Below are 26,861 nucleotides of genomic sequence, written 5' to 3' on the forward strand. Positions count from 1 at the left end.
AGCTGAACTCCCCTGTGGTTGCAGGGGGTTAATTCAGGATGAGCAGGAGAACCTGTTGGCAGACAGATGTGGACTCCATGTAAGGAAGAACTTGCTAAGAGTCAAAGCTGTCCAGAGCTGGGAGGGGGGATGGTCTTTGGAGGTTGTATGCTCCCCATCCGTGACAGCTGCACCGTCTAATGTGGCAGTCACTGGCAATGTGAGGCTCTTTAAACTGAAATACAATGATTCATTCCTGAGCAGCACTAGACACGTCTCCAGTGCTCAGTGGCCACGTGTGGCTGGTACCATTACTTTTTTTTTTTCAATTTTATAACTTTATTTGATGTATTTGACGATCAGCGATTAGTTGTCATCTACATTGACTGTCTGTAGATTTTTGAAAGTGGTAACAGGTATATAGGTAACCAAAGTATAGAACTTATTTGGTGAATCTTCATCCTCATTACGTTTTCTGGACAGCCGCACATGGATTCAGTATGGGACATTCCTTATTCCTTCGGCCCAGACAGCTTTGTTGAGCCTGGTATCAATGCGCGTATCTGGAGTTCCCATCTCCTTCGTGGCAAATTTCTGAATCTCTTTGAGTGCCCGAGGGGCACGCTTCTTGAAGCCCACTCCATGGATGTGCTTGTGAATGTCGATGGTGTAATCTCGGGTCACCACCTCGTTGATGGCAGAACGGCCCTTTTTCTTCTCGCCACCCTTCTTTGTGGGAGCCATTCTGCTGGGTCCAAGTTGGAAAGCACCATTACTTTTAATGGCAAAATCAGCAATTACTTTTGTACCAACCTAATAGTTACCATAATGAAGAGTGTAGGTACAGGATATTTTCACTCCACCGAAAGTTCTCTAGGGTGGAGCTGTCCTAGTGATCTGGGGGGATGCTGTCAAGGGAATTCCCATGTGGCGTACTGTGTGTATGTGTGTGTACTTAGGAGAGGGTTGGACTGGATGACCCGTCATAACAAGAGCAACAATAAGAGCTAGACATTTTATGTCAGTTTTCTCATTTTAGCTTATACCTCTAGGAGGCAGGCTACTTTAAGCACCATCTTACAGATGAGGAAACTGAGGCCCTTGCCCAGGCTTACAACACACCTGGACTTGAGCTCCTGTTCCTCAGCCCTGTGTAGCTCTCCTGCCCGCAGGGTTGTTCCAGCCCTGAAAGTCTGTGGGTCTCTTAGCAAGAAAGGCCCGGAGAAGTCTGGCTGCAAAGAACCCCCTGGACCTTTCTTTGACCCTGTGGTTCCCAAATGGTTCCCCAGCCATCATTCCATGGCATTGACTTTCCTTTCTCAGAGCGTGCTTCGGGAAATGCTGCTCCAGTATTTGAGAAGGAGGAAAAGAACTGCATTTTCTTTTTTCTTTTCTTTTTTTGAGACAGAGTCTTGTTCTGTGGACCAGGTTGGAGTGCAGTGGCACGATCTCAGCTCGCTGCAGCCTTTGCCTCCCAGGTTCAAGTGATTCTGCTGTCTCAGCCTCCTGAGTAGCTGGGACTACAGGTGTGCGCCACCATGCCTGGCTAATTTTTTTTTTTAATTATTTTCACCATGTTGGCCAGGCTGGTCATGAACTCCTGGCCTCAAGTAATCTGCCCGCCTCAGCCTCCCAAAGTGCTGGCATTATGGACGTGAGCCACCGCACCTGGCCAAAACCTGCATTTTCTTCACTTTGGAAGAGAGATTGAAGTTTTCTTGAAATCAAATTTCCCCTAGAATTTTCCCATCTTTTTCCGGGTTGCTGCCCCTCAAGGTGGGGGTATCAGCCAGGCCCAGGCTGCAGCCCTTAGCCTCTCCCTTGCCACCCGCAGGTGTGAATGTGGTGATGCCTGCACAGCCCAGCATGCCACCCCTCTCCTCCACGCAGCTGCAGATCGACCCAGCCCTGCACGAGTTCCAGCTAGTCGACCTGTCCCGCCGCTTCCTCGTCCACGACTCCTTCTGGGCTCTCCCTGAGCAGTTCCTGGGCAACAAGGTGAGAGGCCTGGGCTGCCGCCCTGGGTGGAGAAAGAATCCCCGTGGGCTCCGCTCCCTCTGCAGTTGGTGGACAGCAAGGCAGACTTGGGGGCAAAGGTGTTGCCGTGCCCCGATGCAGCCCCCTGTGGCAGTGGCTCTTCCATTCAGGGCAGGACCTCTCCCTGGCACTGCTGGCTTGGGAAGAAGAGCTGGCCTTCTGTCCTCCCAGGAGCCCTCCCGGACCGCCCCCCCATGCCTGGGTTGGGTTCTGTGCCTCCGCACTGGCTTCCCTGGGCACCCTGTGCACTGCATGATTCCACACCCTGCCATGGACCAAACACCCTAGAGTCAGGGCCTGAGTCTCACCCATCTCAGTTTCCCTATACCTAGCTCAGTGCCTGGCACACAGTGAGTCTCAGGTAGGCACAGTGAGGGAGGAGCTGGAAGACTGTAGGCACCTTGTAGGCACGATGGGGGTCAAGTGTGCCCACAGCTGCCCACCCTGATCCACCCTGTTGTGCCAGGTGGATTCCTATGGTGGCTCCCTGCGTTACAACGTGCGCTACGAACTGGCCCGTGGCATGCTGGAGCCAGTGCAGCGGCCGGACGTGGTCCTTGTGGGTGCCGGGTACCGCCTCCTCTCCCGAGGCCACACGCCCACCCAACCTGGTGCTCTGAACCAGCGCCAGGTCCAGTTCTCTGAGGTAGGTGGTGCCTGAGCCCTTAGGGGTGGGAGCAAAGGGGGATTTAGGCTGAGTAGGTGCTGATGTGTGACCCCTGCCACCTTCACCCGTACCCAGGAGCACTGGGTCCATGAGTCTGGCCGACCGGTGCAGCGCGCGGAGCTGCTACAGGTGCTGCAGAGCCTGGAGGCCGTGCTCATCCAGACCGTGTACAACACCAAGATGGCCAGCGTGGGGCTGAGCGACATCGCCATGGATACTACTGTGACCCACGCCACCAGCCATGGCCGTGCCCACAGTGTGGAGGAGTGCAGGTGCCTGAGCCAGCAGGGCTGGGAACCACAGAGGCCCTGGCAAGGATAGAGGAGAAACGGCAGGGCCTCACAGTCCTTGCAGCAACTCTCTCGGTCCTGTCCCCACAGATGCCCCATTGGCTATTCTGGCTTGTCCTGTGAGAGCTGTGATGCCCACTTCACTCGGGTGCCTGGTGGGCCCTACCTGGGCACCTGCTCTGGCTGCAATTGCAATGGCCATGCCAGCTCCTGTGACCCTGTGTATGGCCACTGCCTGGTAAGTAGAGCCAGCTGGCACTTGGACGCTAAAATAGGAGCAAGGACAAGGTGCGAGACTCCCTGTGTTCATGAGCTCAGCACAAGCCTCCAGAATGAGTGTCATGACTGCCAGATGGACTATCATGACCTCTGGATGCAATAACAGAGATAGAGGCTGGGCGTGGTGGCTCATGCCTGAAATCCCAGCACTTTGGGAAGCTGAGATGGGTGGATCACTTGAGGTCAGGAGTTTGCCACCAACCTGGCCAACATGGTGAAACCCCGTCTGTACTAAAAATAAGAAAATTAGCTGGGCGTCGTGGTGCACACCTGTAATCCCAGCTACTCAGGAAGCTGAGGCAGGAGAATCACTTGAGGTGGAGGTTACAGTGAGCCAAGACTGTGCCACTGTACTCCAACCTGGACAACAGAGCGAGACTCTGTCTCAAAACAACAACAACAAACCCCAGAGATACAGCGTCCAGACAAGGGAGGTGATGGCCCTTCTCTCCTCCACCCTCATCAGACTAATCCTGGAGAGTGTCAAATGAAGAAGCATGACCTGCAGAGGGCAGCCCTAGGGGAAAGAGCCCTTAGGGTGATACCTTGTTTCTTAGGAATAGTGGCGAGAGCTGGGATTGTGGCGCTGACAAAAGAAAAGACTCAAGCAGGGCAGCATTGTCATCTCCAAATCCCTGCGAAGGTGTCGGGTAGAAGAAACAGACTCTGGGGAGCAGAACTGGCCAGTGGGTGCAGATTGGAAGAGGGTAGCAGGTTTAGGTCGATAAAAAGCAGGCATTTGGAATCATCTATGGGACAGGCTGCCGTGTGAGGTGATGAGCTCCCCATCATCTATAAGTGGTTGCAGTCGATGCTCCCCTGCCTGCAAAGCCGTGCCTCCAGCGTGATGGGGAGGCTGAGCCAGACAGCCTCCAAGGCCCCCCACAGCATCTGGCCCAGTTCTGCTCTAGAAGTTGAGCCATATCCTCTTCCTTCTCCTAGAATTGCCAGCACAACACGGAGGGGCCGCAGTGCAACAAGTGCAAGGCTGGCTTCTTTGGGGATGCCACGAAGGCCACGGCCACGGCCTGCCGGCCCTGCCCTTGCCCATACATTGATGCCTCCCGCAGGTCAGCCCCGGCTCAGGGCGGGGGGGTTTGGCTGGGGGCTGTGCAGCAGGCCGGGAGAATACTCTGGGCAGGGAGGTGGGAGACTTGGATTCAGATGTCCGCCTGGTCACTAAGTTATCCTGTGCTCCTTGACCTCCCTAGGCCTCTGTTTCCTTGTCTGTATAATGAGCCCCCTGACTTCCCACAGTTGCTGTGCTGGGCAGGGAGATGGTGTCATGCCTCATGGCACACTGTGTCTGTGTGGACAGCGGTCATTTCCCAGAGTGGGAGGAGAAAGCCTGACCCCAGCCCTGCCCCTGTCTACTTGATACCCACAGATTCTCAGACACTTGCTTCCTGGACACAGACGGCCAAGCCACATGTGACGCCTGTGCCCCAGGCTACACCGGCCGCCGCTGTGAGAGGTGAGGGAGAGCCTTGGGGGCTGCAGGAAGGGGGCTCCTGAGTGGGGTCATGGAAGTGCCACTGACGGGGGTCCCCTCTCTCCCCTAGCTGTGCCCCCGGATATGAGGGCAACCCCATCCAGCCTGGCGGGAAGTGCAGGCCTGTCAGTGAGTATGGCTGCCACCATCCCCTGACAGCCACCTCCCAACCCAACCTGGGCTGTACACCAGGTTCCCTCCCTCCCTGCCCCAGCTCATGATCCTTAGAGAGCCGCTGTTCCTCTGCCCGAACTGTGTCTATCCCATTCCCACCTGCCCTGCCAACACCCACTTTGTGTCCCAGACCAGGAGATTGTGCGCTGTGATGAGCGTGGCAGCGTGGGGACCTCCGGCGAGGCCTGCCGCTGTAAGGTACGCATGCCATCCACCACCCATCCAGAGGCCTTGGGCCCAGCAGCACAGCTGGGAGAAGGAGGAAGGAAGCTCTGTCCTCTCCATAGATCCTTGGCCAGTGGGTGGTAACATAGTCAGAGGCTAGTGGACCTGGCTGACCGGCCTTCTGTACCAGGAGAGGTGGCCTGGTGTTGGGAAGGAGCACTTGTTAGGGAGTCAGGCGACCTGAGTTCAAGTCCCAGTCATTCTTTATGCAGCCTTTGTATCTGCATTGTACCTTTGCTTTTGCCATACTTTGTCCATTGTCACACTGATACAATGATATAGATATTAGTGTCCCCAATTTGTGAATAAGGAAATGGAGGCCAGAGAAGGGAGGTCACTTGCGTTAAGAATGGGAGCATCGGCCGGGCGCAGTGGCTCACGCCTGTAATCCCAGCACTTTGGGAGGCTGAGGCGGGTGGATCACTTGAGCTCAGGAGTTCAAGACCAGCCTGACCAACATGGTGAAACCCCATCTCTACTAAAATTACAAAAATTAGCTGGGCGTGGTGGCGGGTATAATCCCAGCTACCCAGGGGGCTGAGGCAGGAGAATCACTTGAACCCAGGAAGCAGAGGTTGCAGTGAGCCAGGATCGTGCCACTGCACTCCATCATGGGCAACAAGAGTGAAACTCTGTCTCAAAAAAAAAAGAAAAGGAAAGAAACAAATGTGAGTATCAAGTGTCAGTGTAAAAAAGAATGGACAGATTCTGGAGTCAGGCGCTCCTGGTCTTCAATCCCAGAGTGGATAAGCAAGCTGAGTAACTTTGTGCAAGTCATTTCACATCCCTGAGCCTCTGTTTCCTCATGTGAGGGATGAAGGTATCATCTACCTCTTAAGGTCCTTAGGAGAGTTAAATGAGGTGATGTCAAATGGAAAGCAGAACAGTGCATGAAACACTCCATAAATAGAAGCAGCAATTATTTCAATCAAGTCGCTGTATTTCAAATTTAAATTTATTGGTGAACCCCCTGGCAGCCAAAGAGATAAGGGAAAAATGCTTGCCTAAGCACTTGTTAAGTGGGAATTACTGTTCAGATGGTAATGATGCCTCATACATGTGCTCTTTCTTCTTTTTTTTTTTTTTTTTTTTTGAGATGGAGTCTCGCTCCCATCGCGCAGGCTGGAGTGCAGTGGTGTGATCTCAGCTCACTGCAACCTCCACCTCCCAGATTCAAACGATTCTCCTTCCTCAGCCTCCTGAGTAGCTGGAATTACAGCTGTGTGCCACCATGCTGGGCTAATTTTTGTATTTTTAGTAGAGACAGGGTTTTGCCACGTTGGCCAGGCTGGTCTCAAACTCGTCTGACCTGTGGTGATCCACCAGCCTCGGGCTCCCGAAGTGCTGGGATTACAGGCATGAGCCACTGCGCCCAGCCACGTGTGCTCTTTCAGTGGCTCCCCTGGGTCTCAGGTTCTTATCTGGACTGAGGGTGGATTCGGCCTGAGCTCCAGGCAGCCTCTCCCCTGGGCTGTCCTTCAGCTCCAACTCTGTGCCTGCAGAACAATGTGGTGGGGCGCTTGTGCAACGAATGTGCTGACGGCTCTTTCCACCTGAGTACCCAAAACCCCGATGGCTGCCTCAAGTGCTTCTGCATGGGTGTCAGTCGCCAGTGTACCAGCTCTTCCTGGAGCCGTGCCCAGGTACCTCTGCAAGGTGGGCGGGCAGGACCGCCAAGCCCTGGGCTGGAAGACCAAGTGCCAGTCCCAGGCCATGGACCCCATTCCAGCCCTTTCTCCTCCTCCCAGGTGCATGGGGCGTCTGAGGAGCCTGGTCACTTCAGCCTGACCAATGCCGCAAGCACCCACACCACCAACGAGGGCATCTTCTCCCCCGCACCCGGGGAACTGGGATTCTCCTCCTTCCACAGACTCCTATCTGGACCCTACTTCTGGAGCCTCCCTTCACGCTTCCTGGGGGACAAGGTGGGTAGTGGGTGGGAAGGGAAAGGAAACTCCAGGCAGCAGGAACAGCACAGGCAAAGGCTTGGAGGCAGGAGGGCCGTGGTGCCTTGGGAGAACAGCGAGATACACTGCATGGAAAAGGTGGCTGGAGCAGTGACAGGGCCCGAATTCAGGCTCCTGCTAAGCTCCTATCTAACCCTGGTCCCAGGTAACCTCCTATGGAGGAGAGCTGCGCTTCACAGTGACCCAGCGTTCCCAGCCAGGCTCCACACCCCTGCACGGGCAGCCATTGGTGGTGCTGCAAGGTAACAACATCATCCTAGAGCACCACCCGGCCCAGGAGCCCAGCCCCGGCCAGCCCAGCACCTTCACTGTGCCCTTCCGGGAGGTGAGCAGTACTGTCCCCTGGGGGTAGGGGTGCGGGCAGGCCCTTGCTCCTGCCTCTCCAGCATCAGTACTCCAGGACATCCGGGGCTGAGCACACATGTCCTTTCCTTGGCAGCAAGCATGGCAGCGGCCTGATGGGCAGCCAGCCACACGGGAGCACCTGCTGATGGCGCTGGCAGGCATCGACACCCTCCTGGTCCGAGCGTCCTACACCCAGCAGCCCACTGAGAGCAGGTGTCTGGAGCTGGGCGGGAGGACCAGCATGGGCTTGGGGAAGGGACTCTGTCTACGCGGTACAGTGCCGCACAGCCACTTACAGACTGTGTGACCCTTTTGTGCCTCACTTTCCTGTCTGTGAAATGGAAAGTCTGACAATGTCTCTGTTACAGGCTGGTCTGGGGCCAGGCTCCCTAGAAGGAAGCCGGAGACGGGGATTGGGGTGCATGTGGTTCACAAGGAGAGGGACGCAGGAGTGGGGAGGGCCACGCAGGGATGTGGTCGCAGGTCAAGTCTAGCCCCAGCCTCAGCCCACGGGGAGCTCTGGAGAGTCACTTGCCGGAGAGTGGTCTTACTTTCAGGCACGAAGGCTCTTGTAGCCTGTATCAGCCTGTCATTGGGTACCCCAGGGGGACAGGGGGGTATAACCTCTCCAGGTGAGGAAGGGTGATGGTTTGGAGTAAGTTGCAGGTAACAGCTGTTTGCCACGGCCCTTGCAGCCTCTGGAGAGCTGGACAGGGCCCCAGCAGTGCTGTGACAGGGCTGTCGGGAGGACTGACCACACCCTCCGAGTGGAGGACTCCAGGCGTGCCTGGCACAGAGCCAGTGGTCCTATTCATGCGGGGTCTTGTCACGCCAGGGTCTCTGGGATCAGCATGGACATGGCTGTGCCTGAGGAAACCGGCCAGGACCCCGCGCTGGAAGTGGAGCAGTGCTCCTGCCCACCCGGGTACCGCGGCCCGTCCTGCCAGGTGAGTCCTGGGCCCCATGCCGGCCCAGCCAGCCCCTCTATAGTGCTCCCCACCCCTTCTCCACGAGCCCTCCCCACTTCCCCAGCCCTGGCCATCCAGTGCCCCTACCCGAATGGGCCGTGTTCAGAAGGCCCTCCCACTGCCATCTTTCTGCCCCCAGGACTGTGACACAGGCTACACACGCACACCCAGTGGCCTCTACCTGGGTACCTGCGAACGCTGCAGCTGCCACGGTCACTCAGAGGCCTGCGAGCCCGAAACAGGTGCCTGCCAGGTGAGTCCTGCCCTCCTTCCCCCTACCCCAGCGATCTGTGGCCTCTGGCACGGGTTCCACAGTGAATTCTCCAGTCAGGCGGCTGTTCCACTGTGGGTTCACTAGGGCAAAGCCTTGGAAGTCCCCAGGGGCAAAGTGGGTGGAGATCTGGCAGGGGAAAAAGAAGGAGGCATCAGCCTGGGCACTGGGGTGCCTTGGTGGGGGATGGGGTGCCTCAACTCACATCCTGCTCCTCCAGGGCTGCCAGCATCACACAGAGGGCCCTCGGTGTGAGCAGTGCCAGCCAGGATACTACGGGGACGCCCAGCGGGGGACACCACAGGACTGCCAGCTGTGCCCCTGCTATGGAGACCCTGCTGCCGGCCAGTGCGTCCGGTCCCCGCCCGTACCTGCCCTGCCCTGAAATGTCTACCATGCCCTCCCACACACCCTTCCTCCAGGGCCCACCTGAGAGGCAGTGGTTAAACCCTGGCCTTGCCGCCTCCTCAGTGTCACTTGGTGTGAAATACACTTCACTTTCCGGGCCTCAGCTGCCTCATCTGTGAAATGGGGTAGTCCATCCTCCTCAGCCCCTTGTGTGAGAGTTGAATGAGGCGATGCATGTGGAACTCTTAGCACAGTGCCAGGCATGCAGTGGCACTCAGGACACATGAGTTCACATGCCTGTTCTTCCCCTCCCCTCTTCCCTGGTCCTGAAGGAGAATAAGGGGAGAGGTAGGAGCCACTGCGTTACTGACTAGAAATCTGCCCCCTATACTCAGGGCTGCCCACACTTGTTTTCTGGACACAGACGGCCACCCCACCTGTGATGCGTGCTCCCCAGGCCACAGCGGGCGTCACTGCGAGAGGTGAGGCAGGGGGTGGAGAGGGTGGGGGGATGCACACGGGGGCACACAGGGGGTGTCCCTGGAGTCCTCGGGCAGGGCCCAGCCCTCCCAACCCAGAGGAATCAGGGATGCCTCTCACTCTTAACCTTGCCCAGGGCCCAGAAGACAGTCAGCTCCCCTCCTTGGGAGCCTCAACCTCTAGCCCAGAATTCAAGACCCTCAGACATACATCCTAGCCTGCGGTTCACCTTCAGCCCCCTGGTCCCCTGCCCCAGCCAGGCCAGTCTTCCCACAAAACCCCTGCTTCTTTCCGGAGCTCCTGGGTTCCTGACTGCCCCGATTCACTGGCTGTGTGGTCCAGGGCGCATCCCTGCTCTTCTCTGCCCAGTTTCCCCATAACATGGGCGAGTCAGGCTGTTGGTTTCTTGTAGTGCACGAGGCCATTGAATTCAGTATGAGACCCCCCGCCCAGCCCTGGGGTTCTGCTTCCCTTCATCCAAAATTCATCAGAGACTTTCTCTCTCTGCAGGTGTGCCCCTGGCTACTATGGCAACCCCAGCCAGGGCCAGCCATGCCGGAGTGAGTAAGATTGGGGAGGTCGTTGGGGTCGGGTTACCCAGTGTCCCCAGGCGGAGCTAGGACAGAAGCCTTTACTCCCTTTTGGCTTTGCCTGTCCAAGCCTCAGTTTCTTCATCTGCAAAATGGGGATAGGAGCAGGCCCTACCACCTCCAAGGGCTGTCGTGAGAGTGTTGAGTGCTCACATCAGAAATCAGAGCTCCCTCTTGGTGAGCGGAGTGGAGGGAGAGGGGTGCTGGGTGGTGGGTTTGGGGCTGCAGCCATGGCTTTCTTCCACCTCAGGAGACGGCCAGGTGCCAGGGCCCATAGGCTGCAACTGTGACCCCCAAGGCAGCATCAGCAGCCAGTGTGACACTGCTGGTCAGTGCCAGTGCAAGGTCAGTCCGAATCCCTGCCCCGAGGGACACGCTCTGCCCCACTGCCTGGAGCCTTCGGGGAAATCAGGCAGCATCTGGTGGAAGCCGAGACCTGGGCATGGGGGGCAGAGCATGGGGGATGGGGCAGGGGCTGCCCGGGGCTGCTGGAAGCGACCAGGGAAGCTGGCCTCAGGCTGCTAGGGGTGCAGGAGACCCACTGAGTCCCCTGCCTGCCTCCTTCCATCTGCCTACCCAGGCCCAGGTGGAAGGCCTCACCTGCAGCCACTGCCGGCCCCACCACTTCCACCTGAGCGCCAGCAACCCCGAGGGCTGCCTGCCCTGCTTCTGTATGGGCATCACCCAGCAGTGCGCCAGCTCCGCCTACACGCGCCACCTGGTAAGAGCCTGTGCCGCCCAGCCCCAGGCGGGGTTGCCACCTGCTGCCTGGTATTGTCCATCTCAGCACTTAAGCCCCGTGACCCTCATCCCTGCCTCAATACCCTCACATGCCCCCATTATTTCTCTCCCAGCCCTGATCTCAGCAGGACCCCATTCCCCACCTTAACACCCTCCTGTGCCCCATCCCCCACCAAGGCACCCCATCCCCCACCAAGGCACCCCAGTGCCCAGGCTGATGCCTCCTTCTTTTTCCCCTGCCAGATCTCCACCCACTTTGCCCCTGGGGACTTCCAAGGCTTTGCCCTAGTGAACCCACAGCGGAACAGCCGCCTGACTGGAGAATTCACTGTGGAACCCGTGCCCGAGGGTGCCCAGCTCTCTTTTGGCAACTTCGCCCACCTTGGCCACGAATCCTTCTACTGGCAGCTGCCGGAGACATACCAGGGAGACAAGGTGGGCCCCAGCCTGGCACCAGGGTCAGCGGTGACTCAGACATGAGTTCACCTCTGCGCCGTCTCTCAGCAGGCAGGCACCTGCCACCTGCATGGCCATATCGTGGTTAGACATGTGGCTTTTGCAGTCCTATAGACATTGGTCTAAACCCCAGCTCTGCTGCTTGCCAGCCAGACACCATTTGATAAACCTCAACTTCATGGTGGCTGAGGGGATTGGAGATCACGCCTGGCACATAATAAGTGCTCAGCTGTTCATGACTTTTAGCTTTCATGCAGTTATTCAACAGACAGGTCCTAGGAGAGGCTGGGAAATGCAAAGACGAGTGAGACAGTTTCAGCGTCATTCACATGCGCACTCCAACTTCACTCATCCATGCTGCTGGCTCTGTGCTTGAGTTGGACACAGTAATTCTCATCATAGGTCATGTGTGTTGAGCTCTCACTCTGTGCTAGGCAGCGTCCTTTACAAGTCACAAATCACAACTGTGTGAGCCAGGTCCTGCTACTGCCCCATTTCATAAATGAGGAAACTAAGGCAAGAGGGGCTCGGTACCTTACCCGAAGCCCCGCAGCTGGGAGGTGGGAATGCTGGAATCCAAACCCAGGTCAGAGGCTGCCCTTCGAATGCTCTGCTGAAGGCCAGAGCCCACGCCTGTAATCCCAGCACTTTGGAAGGCAGAAGCGGGAGGACCACTTGAGCTCAGGAGTTTGAGACCATCCTGGGCAGTGTGACGAAACCCCGTCTCTACAAAAAAATACAAAAAATTAGCTGGGCATGTTGGTGCATGCCTGTAATCCCAGCTAGTTAGGGAGGCTGAGGTGGGAGGATCACTGGTGCCCGGGAGGGGGAGGTTGCAGTGAGCCATAATTGCACCATTGCACTCCAGCCTGGGTGACAAAAACAAACAAACAAACAAATACTCTGCCAGTCAGAGGTGAACCTGTCTTTGCTACTCCAGAGCAGAGTCTGGTGGGAAGGTGGTGATGGTGGTGGCGATGGTGTTGTGGGGGCAGGGACTCAGGGCTGGGCTCTGGGACAGCCTGCCCAAATGTGTTCCTTGAGCAGCACAGGCATCTGGTGGCACCCAGGGCAAGTGGGTCTTGGCACAGGAGTCCACTGCTGGTCGAGGCCAGTGTTCCAGCAGATGTGCCCCCATGCAAGGGGTGAGGGGGCCAGGGACACCTGGGAGGGGGTGCTCTGGGGTTGCCCCATCCCTGTTCCTTGGACAGAGCCAGGTACTCCGGGCTTCTCCCGGGGCTGGCTGCCTTCTGGTCCCTTCTCCCCTCTCCCTTCTGGGGTTCGTTATCTCCTGGCCTCTCTACTGCTCCATCCTGCAATTCTCAGACCTATCTCTGTCTCCTGTCCTGGCATTTCCCTGCACCCCATAGAGAGAGGCATACTTTGCGCGGATGCGCCGGGCTCACCAGGTAGGCCCAGGATGTGCGTGCTGTGAAGTTGGTGTGATGGGGCGTGGCGCCTTCTCGGGTGCTCCCAGGCCTGTGTGGGGAGATGCGCAGTGCCCAAGGCATTGGGGGTCTGCATGAACCCAGGCAGTGTCCCATGGCCCCAGGGTTGGAGTCAGGAGGGTGTGTGCCCCACCTTGCCTCACCTGCTGTGTTCTGGTCCTGGTGCCAACCGTCTGAAGTCAGAATGGCAACTGAGGTAGCAGGGAGACTAACCTGATGCTAATCCACATGACTGTATCTAGCCCCCCAGGTTCTCCTGGCCCTGCCTGTCAAGCAACCACTGTTAACCCTCTGTGTGCACGTGGGCGACCTGGAGTTAACCCTGGGGTGCCAGCCTGGAGAGGAGGGGCATGCGTCTTTCTTCCTAATTAGTGTGGTCCTTTCTAACTACCACGTCCATGGGTAGAGGACCCTGCCCATGGCTCCAGCTCCAGGACCTTGGGAGGTCTTAGCTGGCCTGCTCCCTCCATTTCATCAGAACCGCACGTCCCTCTCAGAGGAGCAGTTGCGGGCAGCCATGACAGCTGGGAGGATCCCAGGGCCCCCAGAGGGCAGGGACCAGGCACAGCAGGCATCACAGGTAACTGAGGACCTGGCTAGGACAGGTTGTAGGAGACCAAAGAGCTGAGTCCAGGCAGGCACCTGAGCAAAGACCCCAGCCTTCCTGGGCCATTTCCCCTATGCCAGGCCAGAGCCCAGCCTGATGCCTAGTCTGCTCTGGTCTCACCCTTGGGAAACATTCCAGAACCATGAGTGGCTTGGGCGGGTGCCAGGGCACAGCGAGAGAGTCAGGCCGAGGAGCAACAACCCCCTCCAGATGCCCCTGGGGCTGCCTCCAGCACTTCTTCCCGTTCCTTGCTGGGCACCCTTTGTAGGACTTCTCCCATCAGTCACGGCCCATAGGCAGCCAAGCCCATCCCAGGATATTCCCGCCTGGCTCAGGAGGAACAAGAGGGCAGTGGGTACAAGGGCCAGAGTGCCAAGTATCAGCACTTGTGAGCAGACAGTGCATAGCGGGTGGCTGGCTGGGCCCGCAGGGAGGTAAAGCCTCACGGACGTCCTTTCTGTCCCTCTCTGCTCCCTTTCACCGCTCTTCGGCTCCTGGTCCCCCAGGTGGACGAGGCTCAGAGACGGATGGATGCTGAGATCTGGCAGCTCCTGTCCAGCTTTGCTGCCCACCCCCAACCCCCTCCCCAGGGGCTCTCTCCTCATCCCCAGCCTGCAGCTGCTCTGCGAGCAGCTCCCCCTTCTTCCTCCTCCTCCTCCTCCTCCTCCTCCACCTCTTCCTCAGCTTCTCTGTCTTTCCCACCAGGTTCTCAGGTATGTGCCAAGGTGCCCAGCAAGGGATCCCCACCCACCATGCTTTCTAGATTTCAGTCATTTCTGAACCAACTTCACCAATTTCTGTGAACTACTTGGACTATTATTTCTTTCAAATTTTCCTTTAACTCAATCATATACCAACTCAGTTAGGCTGGTTACTTGCTTTCAAATACATATGAAAGGAGCCACCCCATTGGAATTGTTCACTGATGTGCTGTGTAAACGTTGGGGTCCACAAGAGACCCACCAGATGGGAGGAGAGGCGGACCCAGGCCACGCCCAGAGACATCAGCTGGGGACCTAGGCTGGGATTGGAAAGAAAATTGTCCAAAGAGTAGGGCCAGGACCTGCACTGTCAGGTGGGGGTGGGGGGCTGGGTCTGTCTCTGCCCTGCCACTGGGCCTCTCTCCCATGACGGTCCACCCCTGCCAGGACCACCTCCGCCCTCCCACCCCCACCCCCGCTCCCCTCGGCTCTCACCACCTGCCCTTCCCTCCTAGTTCTCTCTCTCCTACGAAGGCTTCTCTCTGCTCCCTGGAAGCCTCTATTACTGGCAGCTGCCCCGGGCCTTCCTGGGGGACAAGGTAACAAGGATTTGGGGGGATTATAGGGGTGTCATGGAATCCTAAAATATCAGAGGGCCCTTTGTCAAGGCCCTTTATGACACAAAGAGGGAGACCGAGGCCCACGGTGGGTAGAGACTTGCCTGGGACATTCAGGTCAAAGCACAGCTGAGACTGAAGTCAGCCTGCCCATGTCTTTCAGCGGGCCCTGACCCCTGACCCCTGGCCCCTGACCCCTGTCAGAGGAGCTGTCTCGCCTGGGAGGGCTTCTCTAGTGCCTTTTCTCTGGGCTTCTTTGACCTTGTGTCGAGACGCTGGCCTAGTTTTTGGTACTGCACTCAGTCATTCAAGAAGCATTAATTAAGTATTTACTGTGTGCTGCATCGTGTACAGGCAGAGTGGGCCCTGCCCTCCCAGAGTCCATCCGATTATCATTCCTGTAACCATTGGTATCATTATTATTATCATCATGAGTGCTGGCATTGGCCTTAGATGAGTATTAATATTGCCTCTATTTTGTTCCAACAATTTCAAGTACCTCTTAAGAATACATATAACAGGCTAGATGTAATGGCTCACACCTGTAATCCCAGCACTTTGGAAGGCCGAGTCGGGTGGATCACATGAGGTCCGAGACCAGCCTGGCCAACATGATGAAACCCTGTCTCTACTGAAAAAACAAAAATTAGCTGGGCATGGTGGCTGTAATCTCAGCTACTTAGGGGGCTGAGGCTGTAGAATCGCTTGAACCTGGGAGGCGGAGGTTTCAGTGAGCCAAGATCGTGCCACTTCATTCCAGCCTGGGCAACAGAGCAAGACTCCATTTCAAAAAAAAAAAAAAATCAGCTTCCTGGCTGGGCGCGGTGGCTCATGCCTGTAATCACAGTACTTTGGGAGACTGAAGCAGGTGGATCACCTGAGGTCAAGAGTTCGAGACCAGCCTGGCCAACATGGTGAAACCCTGTCTCTGCTAAAAATACAAAAACTAGCTGGGCGTGGTGGCGGGCGCCTGTAATCCCACTACTTGGGAGGCTGAAGTGGGAGAATTGTTTGAACCCAGGAGGTGGAGGTTACAGTGAGCTGAGACTGCGCCACTGTACTCCAGCCTGGGCAACAAGAGTGAAACTCCATCTTAACAAACAAACAAACAAAACAATAGGCATGACATGTCACAAGGTACATTCAGAGAAGTGTGACAGGGAGGTTGAGGGGTGAGGATAAGAAGCGATCTGCCGGAGCTGAGGGTGGAGCTGGAGTACTGCAGGGTTATCGAGCGTGATGTGCGTTCTCAAGCTGTGCAGAGTGCATCACCGTTTGTGTCCTGTATTACTTAATCCTCATGATACCCTTCAAAGTGGGTATTACTTTTACTTCCGTTTCCATGTCAGGAAAGTAGGGCTTGGAGAGGTTAAGTGACTTGTCGAAGGCTGTATAGCCAGTAGAGCTAGAGTCTGAACCCAGGTCATTCAGACTGTGGAGTCTGCCCTTTTAATCACTATGCTGGATCTGGGCACAATGGCTCACTCCTGTAATCCCAGCACTTTGGAGACTGAGGCTGGAGGATCGCTTCAGGCCAGGAGTTGAGAGCAGTTTAAGCAACATAGCAAAATCCTGTCTCTAAAAAAATAGGCCAGGCATGGTGGCTCATGCCTGTAATCAAAGCATTTTGGGAGGCTGAGGCAGGACAATCACTTGAGTCAGCAGTTTGAGACCAGCCTGAGCAACATAGGGTGATCCCATCTCTATTTAAAAAAAAAAAAAATTGAAAAAATAAATTCTTTTAAAAAATCACTGTGCTATACACACCCGCAACTTGCTAGAAAGTCAGTCCCAGAAATGGCTGTGAACTTGCTGGCATTCAAAGCAAACAGGAAACCAGTTATTTTATGGTTATTTGGTTACACTCTAAAATTCCTTACCACGCCTTGAGCTCATGGAGAACATCCCTGGGGCCCATGTAGGCCGGGGCCAGTGTGTAGTCAGTAGGTGTTTGATAAATGCTGGTTAGCTGAGTGAACACACAAACGAACAAAGGGGTAGACTTGATGCAGTTTGGTATTGAGATGAACGTCTGCTCTGGTGGCAGAGGAGAGAAAGGAAAGTCCTGTGGGGCAGAGCTGGGGAGGCCTCAGCTGTCCGTGTGAAGGTCCCCTGCAGCAAGAGTAAGGACTCTGGTCATGAGCAACACAGTACCTAAGTCCAGTGGGCTTGTCTGCGACAAAGAATCTATTGGTTCATGCAACTGCGGAGTCTAAGCATGTCTGGTATCAGGCATGGCCTTATCCAGGGGCTCATTAGGGCTTTATCTTGGTTCTCCAGCTTCTCATCTGACTGCGGAAGGGACTTTCTCTGGCCTGGTAGAAAGAGCAGAAGTACCTGGGTTAGTACCCGGGTTACTTGTCTATTCCTGATGGGGTGGCAAAGGGCAGTGGTAGGCTATGCAGATTGCCCAGGCCTGACTCATGTCTCCACTGTAGAGGAGGAGGGGATCAGGGCCCTCAGACCACACGGTCTTCCTGTGCGGAGAGAGTTGTTCTTTATAGAAAACCAGGGTTTAGCTTCTAGAAGGGAGGAACTGGATTCTGGGCAAACAGAAACCACCTGCCTAGGAGGCAAGGTTTCCGAGGGGCTGCCCTCAGCCTCACCCCCATGGCTGAGAACTTTTGAAGCTTCCGCAGCCTCCCCTTGGTGGTCATTGTCATTACCCTTGTCTGCCTTATGGGAAATTACTGTCAATGAAAGCAGACCTGGAGTTTGTTCACTGGCACCGTCAGGCAATGGGGAATAGAGAACCTTGCAGAGTGAAGAGGCTGCTCAGCATCATCACCACCATGTCTGGGGCTGCAGAGGAACTGAGAAATGTCCTGTTTCCCAGGCAACCGTGGGCCATGCACCCTGACCTATTTTTTTGGGCAGGGAGGGAGTGAGGGAGTGTGGCGCAGGTGCAAAAAGGCCGCCAGATGCTCCATCCCTCACCTGTATGGTCCAACACTCACACCCCAAAGTCAGTCTGTGACCTCTGGACTTGCCTCTTTGCAGGTGGCGGCCTATGGTGGGAAGCTGCGGTACACCCTCTCCTACACGGCAGGCCCACAGGGCAGCCCACTCTCTGACCCCGACGTGCAGATCACGGTGAGCATTTGAATGCCATGCTGGGTGGGCAGAAGGGCAGGATTGAAGCCCGGGGCATCCTCGGCATTTGTCCTTTGTCCTTTCCATCCAGCACTCAGTTTCCTGGCACAGGCTGGAAGAGTTAGGTCTGTGCCCCCACATCCCTGCCTGGTTGAACACTACCCAAGCAGAGGATCCTGCTGCTGGGAGAAGGGGGCAGTGGGCATGTGCCTGACTCCTTTGGGCACGTGAGCTTGGGAGAGCAGAGCGGTGGGAGATTGGGGGTTACAGAGAATCTAGGACTGGTGGAGGACACCCTGGCACCGCAGGGGCCCCTCGGCTCCCCTTCCAATCCTGCTGGTGTTCTTCCCAGGGCAACAACATCATGCTAGTGGCCTCCCAGCCAGCGCTCCAGGGCACTGAGAGGAGGAGCTACGAGATCGTGTTGAGAGAGGTAAGGGGCACCTGGCCATGCTGTGTCTCACCCCACCCCACCCTCCACCCTGACTCGGAGCCTGGCTTTGATGCCCACCCTGCCTCTCACTCCCCAACCTTCACCTCGCAGCCCTCAGTCAGTGCCTGTAAGGCAGGAGTTGGGGGGTGGTAACTGCAGGAGCAGCCCACAAAGCCCAGTGCCCCCGCCCACGTTGCCACCCCCCAACCCAGGAATTCTGGCGCCGTCCCGATGGGCAGCCAGCCACACGCGAGCACCTCCTGATGGCACTGGCTGACCTGGATGAGCTCCTGATCCGGGCCACATTCTCCTCCGTGCCGCTGGCGGCCAGCATCAGCGCAGTCAGCCTGGAGGTCGCCCAGCCCGGGCCCTCCAACGGACCCCGGGCCCTTGAGGTGGAGGAGTGCCGCTGCCCCCCAGGCTACATCGGTCTGTCCTGCCAGGTAAGCGTGTGGCTGGCTCCACCACCTCTGCACAGGCACAGAGGCATCAGCAAGCAACTCAGCCAGCATGACCACAGCCTTGATTACCATCATAACTATAATGACCCCGGCATCTGGGCCCTGCATGTATTCCTCCCGACAGCCCTGAGATACGTATCATTATCCCATTTAATGGGTAAAAAAATAGAGGTGCTGAGGGGTGAGTGTGTCCCGAGGGCACATGGCTAATGTGTGGCAGAAACTAATTTGAACCTGGGTGTGATTGACTCCAAAGCCTAGCATGTCCTAACCGCTGGGCAGTGCAACCTCAAGCGTGGGCCACGCTCTCCGGAGGTTAAAACCCAGTTCATGCCCGTGAGGGGGCCCACCAGAGACAGGGAGCCAATTCAGAAACACAGATTACTCCAGCCCAAAGAACAGCACGGAGATGCCTCCAAGAGGTGAACAGTGTGGACTGGGAGAGGGCCGTGGGCAGGAGGACACACTGAGCAGAAGTGGGGAAGGAGGAGCGCCAGCCTGTGATGTACCAGGGTCACCCCTGGGAGGACGCTGGAGGGAGGGGTTCTGGGTCTGCTGGCTGTGGCTGGGGCGCATTGGGAACAGAGGCCGACCTTCCTCTCTGCCGCCAGGACTGCGCTGCTGGCTACACGCGCACCGGGAGTGGACTCTACCTCGGCCACTGTGAGCTGTGTGAATGCAATGGTCACTCAGACCTGTGCCACCCGGAGACTGGGGCCTGCTCGGTGAGCCGCAAGCAAGGCCGGGACAGGGGATCAGCTCAGCTGGGCCTGGGTGGGGGACCAGGGCTGGACAAGGCAGGCATCAATCCCGGGGATCAGGGTCATGGGGCATGGCCTGTGGTTCGAAGCACCTGGGTCAGCAGACCAGGTCACCGGGCATGGTGGGGTGGCCAGAGCTATGGAGTAACATCCTTCTGTGTAAAGAAAAAACTTTGGCTCTTTACTATTTTTCTCTTTTTCTTAAAAAAAAAATAAATTATCTAATAGAGATGGGGTCTCCCTTTGTTGTTCAGAAGGTCTTGAACTGCTGAGCTCAAGCAATCCACCTGCCTTGGCTTTCCAAAGTGCCGGGATTACAGGCGTGAGCCACCACACCTGGCCTTTTTACTTTTTTTGAGACAAGGTATCAGTCTCGTTCTGTTGCCCAGGCTGGAGTGCAGTGGCCTAATATTGGCTCATTGCAACCTCTGCCTCCTGGGTTCAAGTGATTCTCATGCCTCAGCCTCCCGAGTAGCTGAGACTACAGACATGAGCCACTGCGCCTGGCCTCATTACATATATTTTTTTATACCTGGACTTTTCAGAGTAGTGTGTATATAGCCCCCCAGGGTACGCGGTGAAGGGGCAGCTGGTTGACAGCCATAAGCTAAACTTGGAGCAAGGAACACCTTATGTTGGTACAACAAACATGAATCTCTTCGGAGGAGAATCTGTAACCCACATGTTTTTATGAGGATGCACATATTTTCTTTTACTTTTTTTTTTTGAGATGGAGTCTCGCTTTTGTCACCCAAGCTGGAGTGCAATGGCACAATCTCGGCTCACTGCAATCTCCGCCTTCCCGGTTCAAGCGATTCTCCTGCCTCAGCCTCCCGAGTAGCTGGGATTACAGGCACCTACAACCATGCCTGGCGAATTTTTGTATTTTTAGTAGAGACAGGGTTTCACCATGTTGGCAGGCTGGTCTTGAACTTCTGACCTCAGGTAATCCACCCACCTCGACCTCCCAAAGGGCTGGGATTACAGGCGTGAGCCACTGTGCCCAGCTGATAATGCACATATTGTTAATGCTCTACACCCAAATACCTGAGTGTATACCTTTCCTTTGCTATCACAGGTACTTACAGAGAAAATAGAATCAGCATCACCCTTTTTGACAGCTATTTGGATGGATGTACTTTTTAATTTATCCAATTCCGTATTCATGGATGTTTAGGTTTGTTTCCAGCTTTTTTTTTTTTTTTTTTTCTGAGATGGAGTCTCGCTCTGTTGCCCAGGCTGGAGTGCAGTGGCACAATCTTGGCTCACTTCGACCTCCACCTTCTGGGTTCAAGCAACTCTCCTGCCTCAGCCTCCCGAGTAACTAGGACTACAGATGCACACCACCCCACCCAGCTAATTTTTGTATTTGTTAGTAGAGATGGAGTTTCACCATATTGGCCAGTTGGCCTTGAACTCCTGACCTCAGGTGATCCACCCGCCTCGGCCTCCCAGAGTGCTGGGATTACAGGTGTCAGCCACTGCTCCCAACCCATTTTGCTTTTTATAAACACGACAGAGATGAGTCTCCTTGTAATGAAATCTTTGTGCCCTTCCATGATTCTTTCTTTATGATGAGTTCACAAACTTGGAATTTCTAGATCAAGGGATTACAACCCCGAAAGGTTTCTGGTAGATTTGGCCTAATGGCTGGTGCCTGCCCCCCTTGTGCCCTGCAGCAATGCCAGCACAATGCTGCAGGGGAGTTCTGCGAGCTGTGTGCCCCTGGCTACTATGGAGATGCCACAGCCGGGACGCCTGAGGACTGCCAGCCCTGTGCCTGCCCACTGACCAACCCAGAGAACATGTGAGTGCCCTAGCTCAAGGCCCAAGGACACACTTCCACTGGGGAGTGAATGGAAGGTGCTGCATTGTCTTTTGGGGCAGAAGTGAAGGGAGCAAGATGGAGAGTGGGCTTCTCATGACCTGACCTTTGCTTCCCCAATTCCAGGTTCTCCCGCACCTGTGAGAGCCTGGGAGCCGGTGGGTACCGCTGCACAGCCTGCGAACCTGGCTACACTGGCCAGTACTGTGAGCAGTAAGTTTGTAAACAGAAGTGGGGTAAGGATGGAGGACAAATGGTGGACTCCCAAGTGAGAGCCTTAAAGGGTGTTGCTCAGAAAAGTCTCTTTCAGGATTATGCTCCTTCCCTGCCCCATACCCTTCTAAGTTGCCCCATTGCCCTTGGGACAAGCCCAACCTCCTTAGGCAGGTTTACTATAGCAGCTTCGTCCCACTTCTGACACCCAACTCTGTACTTTAGCTGGGCTTAACTTTTTAAATTATTTTTCTTTTTCTTTTTTTTTTTTAACTGAGACAGGGTCTCACTGTGTTGCCTAGGCTGGTCTTCCTGGGCTCAAGCAGTCCTCCTACCTCAGCCTCTCAAAGTGCTAGGATTACAGGCGTAAGCTACCACGCCCAGCCACTTTTTGAATTCTTGATGTTCAGGCTTTGCATATGCTGTTCCCTCTGCAGGAACAGCCTTCACCCCTAAACCACCTCTTCCTGGCTAACTTCCACTTAGTCTTCAGACCCAGCTTCATTCAGTCATTCAGCAAATTTTTATCAAGCAGCTCCTGTGTACCATACTGTGTGCTGAGGTGTTGGAGATAATGGAGTGAACAGAACAGATTCCACCCCAGCCCTTACGGAGTCTGCCATCTAATAAGAGATCAGCCCTAACGGGACATAAGACAGGAAAAAAGTAATTGTGCAAATGTATATTTACAAACCATAGGCTGGGTGCAGTGGCTCATGCCTGTAATCCCAGCACTTCGGGAGGCCGAGGCAGGCGGATCACAGGGTCAGGAGATCAAGACCATCCTGGCTAACACAGTGAAACCCCATCTCTACTAAAAACACAAAAAATTAGCCGGGCGTGGTGGTGGGCACCTGTAGTCCCAGCTACTCGGGAGGCTGAGGCAGGAGAATGGCGTGAACCCGGGAGGCGGAGCTTGCAGTGAGCTGAGATCGCGCCACTGTACTCCAGCCTGGGTGACACAGCAAGACTCTGTCTCAAATAAATAAATAAATAAATAAATAAAAATTTAAAAAACCATGATAAGATCTGAAAGAAGAGTACAGCCTGCTCTGAGGTAATACAAGAAGTCCGATCCTCTTGGAAGCCTCCCTGGCTCTCCAGGCTGGGCCAGTGCCCTCCTGTGCACCTGCACAGCCCTGATACGCTTCCTGCATTCTCATTTTCTTTTTTTTTTTTTTTGAGACGGAGTCTTGCTCTGTATCCCGGGCTGGACTGCAGTGGCCGGATCTCAGCTCACTGCAAGCTCCGCCTCCCGGGTTTACGCCATTCTCCTGCCTCAGCCTCCCGAGTAGCTGGGACTACAGGCGCCCGCCACCTCGCCCGGCTAGTTTTTTTTGTATTTTTAGTAGAGACGGGGTTTCACCGTGTTAGCCAGGATGGTCTCGATCTCCTGACCTCGTGATCCGCCCGTCTCGGCCTCCCAAAGTGCTGGGATTACAGGCTTGAGCCACCGCGCCCGGCCGCATTCTCATTTTCACATAGAATTTCCATGTTGGGTTCCCGGCTAGTAAGTTCCACAGACCAGGGACTTCATCATGTTCATCGTTATATTTCCAACAACACCTATAGCACATGCCTGGCATGCAGTCATTGCTTAATGGACGTTTGCTGGCCGGGCGCGGTGGCTCACGCCTATAATCCCAGCACTTTGGGAGGCCAAGACGGGCAGATCACGAGGCTAGGAGATCGAGACCATCCTGGCTAACATGGTGAAACCCCGTCTCTACTAAAAATACAAAAAATTAGCTGGGCGTGGTGGCAGGCGCCTGTAGTCCCAGCTAATCGGGAGGCTGAGGCAGGAGAATGGCGTGAACTCGGGAGGCACAGTTTGCAGTGAGCCAAGGTCACGCCACTGCACTCAAGCCTGGACGACAGAGCGAGACTGCGTCTCAGAAAAAAAAAAAAAAAAAAATGGATGTTTTCTGAATGAATTTCTCTGAAGAATAAAGACCTTACCTCCCTCATCACCCAGCCTGCTAACACTCCCTTATACTCCCCTTTCTCAGTTCACCAGCACCCTGTGTTGGGACCTGTCTGGTCCCCAAAGTGCTTCCAGAGCTCTGAGCCCCCTCACCTGACATTGGGCAGCCTGCTGAGCTTCTGGCTCCCCACGTCCACCCTTGAGGCCTGACATTGCCGGTCCTTGTTCCCCCTTACAGGTGTGCCCCAGGTTACGTGGGTAACCCCAGCGTGCAAGGGGGCCGGTGCCTGCCAGAGAGTAAGTGGGACCATGGCCCAGGATGGGGACGATGGGCAAGGCAGGGAGCCCTGAGAATTTGGGGGATACTGGGTCTGGGGGACAGGGCTGAGGGTGGGGTACCCCAGCTTTGGGGAGAGCAGAAATATCAAAGACAATGCTGAAAGGCCCCTCCTGTCCCGGCCCCTACCCCCAGCAAACCAAGCCCCACTGGTGGTCGAGGTCTATCCTGCTCGAAGCGTAGTGCCCCAAGGTGGCTCCCACTCCTTGCGGTGCCAGGTCAGTGGGAGCCCACCCCACTACTTCTATTGGTCCCGTGAGGATGGGCGGCCTGTGCCCAGCAGCACCCAGCAGCGACATCAAGGTACTCATGGCCCTAGGCTCCTCAGCCCCAAGAGCCATCCCAGTGGGAGGGGAGGCAGGGGCCTGTCCCTGCCCTAGTGGGGTCCTGTCCTTGCGTATGGGGCTGGATGTGAGAAAGAGTGTATCTGCACCAACAAACTCCTTTCTCCTCCCCACCAGGCTCTGAGCTCCACTTCCCCAGCGTCCAGCCCTCGGATGCCGGGGTCTACATTTGCACCTGCCGTAATCTCCACCATGCCAATACCAGCCGGGCAGAGCTGCTGGTCACTGGTGAGTCCCTGCGCCCCCTGTAACCAAAACCGCCTGTCCTGGGCTGGGCTGCAGGCTGCAGATTCAGCAGATGGTACATTCACCTGCTGGGAGGGGGCAGTGGTGGCCTGGACAAGGTCAGCGGCCGTGGAGATGAGGAGAGATGGCAGATTCAAGACTCATTTTAGAGGTAGGATCAGCAGGACTTGTCTGGTCAGTGAAGCCAAAAGAAAAGGGTGGGCCAGGCACAGTAGCTCACGCCTGTAATCCCAGCACTTTGGGAGGCCAAGGTGGGCAGATCATGAGGTCAGGAGTTTGAAACCAGCCTGGCCAACATGGTAAAACCCCGTCTCTAGTACAAATGAAAAAATTAACTGGTCATGGTGGTACACACGTATAATCCCAGCTACTTGGGAGCACTGAGGCAAGAGAATTATTGCTTCAACCCAGGAGGTGGAGGTTGCAGTGAGCCAAGATTGCACCCCTGTACTCCAGCCTGGGCAACAGAGCAAGACTCTATCTTAAAATAATAATAATAATAATAATAATAATAATAATGATGCATCTCGAAGTCACCCTGCCCTGGCGTCCAGGGAGCTGCAGTATGTCTAGGCCAGCTCCTGTCAGTCACTGACTGAGACCTATTCTGGGAGCATCAAGTCCCCTGCACATCTGTCCCACCCATAGGTGTGCACTGTGGACTCCAGTGGCCTGAGAAAGCCCTCAATGCAAAGAAGTGCAGTGGTTGGCGAAGTCAGGCAGGTGGGCAAGGGGTGGGGCATGGCTAGGCCACCAGCAGCACAGGCTACAACCAGGTCAGAGAGAATCGCAAGTTTGCTTTGGACGTGTTAGAGTCTGAGATGTTTGGGAAGACATCTCATTGAGTCCACCAGGCAGGCATTTGGGTATGTGAGTCTGAACTCCGGTAAGAAGCCCCAGCCAGAGAAATGAGTCTGGTTGCTGTTGGCACAGGGATGGTGTTCAAAGCTATGCGTCAGGATGAAGTCACTTAGGGAGAATGTGGCCCGAGGACAGGGCCCAAGCCCAGAGTCCCAAGGAGCTCCAGCATGAGCATGTCAAATGGAAGAGGAAGGGCAGGAAGAGCCTGAGACAGTGCAGCCACGAGGCAGGAGGAGACAGGGGGCATCATGGGAATCAGAGGGAAAAGGGCTTCCAGGGCAGCCTGTCCACTGGGAAGTCAGATAAGGGCAGAGAAATAGCCCTTGGAGGTCGCGCTTTGACAATAACGGTTTTCAGTGGAGAGAAGGGATAGAAGCCAGATTGGAAGGAGGTGACGCATGGGTGGGAAGGTGGCGAGTGTGGACAACTCCTGCAAGAGTCTTGGCTCTGAAGGGAGGCCAGGAAGTGGGTCATTGACCACGAGAGCATGAGGTCAAGGGGGAGTTTTCAGAAATGGGAAATCCTAGAATGCACTCTGGACTGAAGTGATCTCATGAGAAGAAGGAGACACTGATGTCGCGAGAGCGAAGGAAGCGCTGGGGAGGAGTGGCACTCAGGCGCAGTGGTGGGACGGGGTGGGGGCAGGAGAAGGGGCCTGTCCTTCAGGGACCAGTACCTAGAGAGCCGGTGGGTTTGGGAGGCTGGGAAAAGTCCTGACTAGCCGTTTCTATTTTCCCAACAAGTGTGTGTCAGTACCACTAGCTAAGAAAGTGCAAGGGTGGTTGGAGAGGCTGGAGGAGATGGGAGGAGGTGTGAAATCGTTGTTTTTGGGGGATAGAAACTCAAACCAGACGGAGAAACCCAGTTGTAGTGAAGTGTGATGTGTCAGGAGCTTATTGTGGTTTGTGATCAGAAACTGGAGCCAAGTGGACGCATGGCGTGGTGTTCCCTAACCACAGCCGTGGCCGCTCTGTGTGGGCAAGGAGGGCGGGGCTGGTGGGGTTCAGCCGGAATGGGGGAGGGAGGCGCCAGGGAGTGGAATGAGAGTTAGGCTGGACCAGGAAGGAAGTGATGCCTAGAGGAGGTTATGGAGAAAGACAAAGTGGCCACAGGACCAGGGCCTAGCCAGCACCGGCTCACGGGGGACTTCCCGTCCCTGCAGAGGCTCCAAGCAAGCCCATCACAGTGACAGTGGAGGAGCAGCGGAGCCAGAGCGTGCGCCCCGGAGCCGATGTCACCTTCATCTGCACAGCCAAAAGCAAGGTGTGCAGGGCACGGAGTGGGGATGAGGGAAGTCTGTCTTCTGGGGTCTCTGAGCCCCACCCATGACCCCCTTTCGCCTTGCCCTGCTAGTCCCCAGCCTATACCCTAGTGTGGACCCGCCTGCACAACGGGAAGCTTCCCACCCGAGCCATGGATTTCAACGGCATCCTGACCATTCGCAATGTCCAGCTGAGCGATGCGGGCACCTATGTGTGCACCGGCTCCAACATGTTTGCCATGGACCAGGGCACAGCCACTCTACATGTGCAGGGTACACCTCCCATCTATACCTGATTCTCCCACCCCAGCTCTCCCTGCATGCCCACCGGGATTAGCACAGCATTTCTTCATTCAGCTGATCATTTCTGAGCACTGCTGCACACCTGGTCCTGGCCTAGGCTCTGCAGAAGCAGGGGAG

At 55.7% G+C, this 26,861-nt stretch overlaps 1 protein-coding gene and 1 pseudogene across 4 annotated transcripts in view; one reads left to right on the forward strand and one right to left on the reverse strand.

Annotated features, from left to right (window-relative positions):
* HSPG2 (heparan sulfate proteoglycan 2) overlaps positions 1-26,861 on the forward strand; it is a 115,887-nt gene that overhangs the window by 53,846 nt on the left and 35,180 nt on the right. For all 4 annotated transcript variants that reach the window (XM_007980126.3, XM_038001292.2, XM_038001330.2 and 1 more), the window contains 31 exons: positions 1,814-1,977; positions 2,483-2,662; positions 2,759-2,955; positions 3,064-3,211; positions 4,195-4,322; positions 4,640-4,726; positions 4,815-4,873; positions 5,049-5,116; positions 6,646-6,786; positions 6,892-7,068; positions 7,256-7,435; positions 7,550-7,668; positions 8,291-8,402; positions 8,563-8,676; positions 8,915-9,042; positions 9,438-9,524; positions 10,033-10,082; positions 10,363-10,457; positions 10,693-10,833; positions 11,097-11,288; positions 17,683-17,775; positions 18,128-18,208; positions 18,421-18,651; positions 19,281-19,394; positions 21,110-21,237; positions 21,382-21,468; positions 23,631-23,689; positions 23,865-24,032; positions 24,191-24,301; positions 26,343-26,443; positions 26,534-26,714. In XM_007980126.3, the coding sequence (XP_007978317.3) occupies positions 1,814-1,977; positions 2,483-2,662; positions 2,759-2,955; positions 3,064-3,211; positions 4,195-4,322; positions 4,640-4,726; positions 4,815-4,873; positions 5,049-5,116; positions 6,646-6,786; positions 6,892-7,068; positions 7,256-7,435; positions 7,550-7,668; positions 8,291-8,402; positions 8,563-8,676; positions 8,915-9,042; positions 9,438-9,524; positions 10,033-10,082; positions 10,363-10,457; positions 10,693-10,833; positions 11,097-11,288; positions 17,683-17,775; positions 18,128-18,208; positions 18,421-18,651; positions 19,281-19,394; positions 21,110-21,237; positions 21,382-21,468; positions 23,631-23,689; positions 23,865-24,032; positions 24,191-24,301; positions 26,343-26,443; positions 26,534-26,714 (3,921 nt within the window). The remainder of the gene's footprint in view (positions 1-1,813; positions 1,978-2,482; positions 2,663-2,758; positions 2,956-3,063; positions 3,212-4,194; positions 4,323-4,639; positions 4,727-4,814; positions 4,874-5,048; positions 5,117-6,645; positions 6,787-6,891; positions 7,069-7,255; positions 7,436-7,549; positions 7,669-8,290; positions 8,403-8,562; positions 8,677-8,914; positions 9,043-9,437; positions 9,525-10,032; positions 10,083-10,362; positions 10,458-10,692; positions 10,834-11,096; positions 11,289-17,682; positions 17,776-18,127; positions 18,209-18,420; positions 18,652-19,280; positions 19,395-21,109; positions 21,238-21,381; positions 21,469-23,630; positions 23,690-23,864; positions 24,033-24,190; positions 24,302-26,342; positions 26,444-26,533; positions 26,715-26,861) is intronic.
* Positions 327-740, reverse strand: LOC119625280 (large ribosomal subunit protein eL31-like; annotated as a pseudogene).

The sequence above is a fragment of the Chlorocebus sabaeus genome, chromosome 20 (assembly GCF_047675955.1).
Source record: "Chlorocebus sabaeus isolate Y175 chromosome 20, mChlSab1.0.hap1, whole genome shotgun sequence".
NCBI classification, from domain to species: domain Eukaryota; kingdom Metazoa; phylum Chordata; class Mammalia; order Primates; family Cercopithecidae; genus Chlorocebus; species Chlorocebus sabaeus.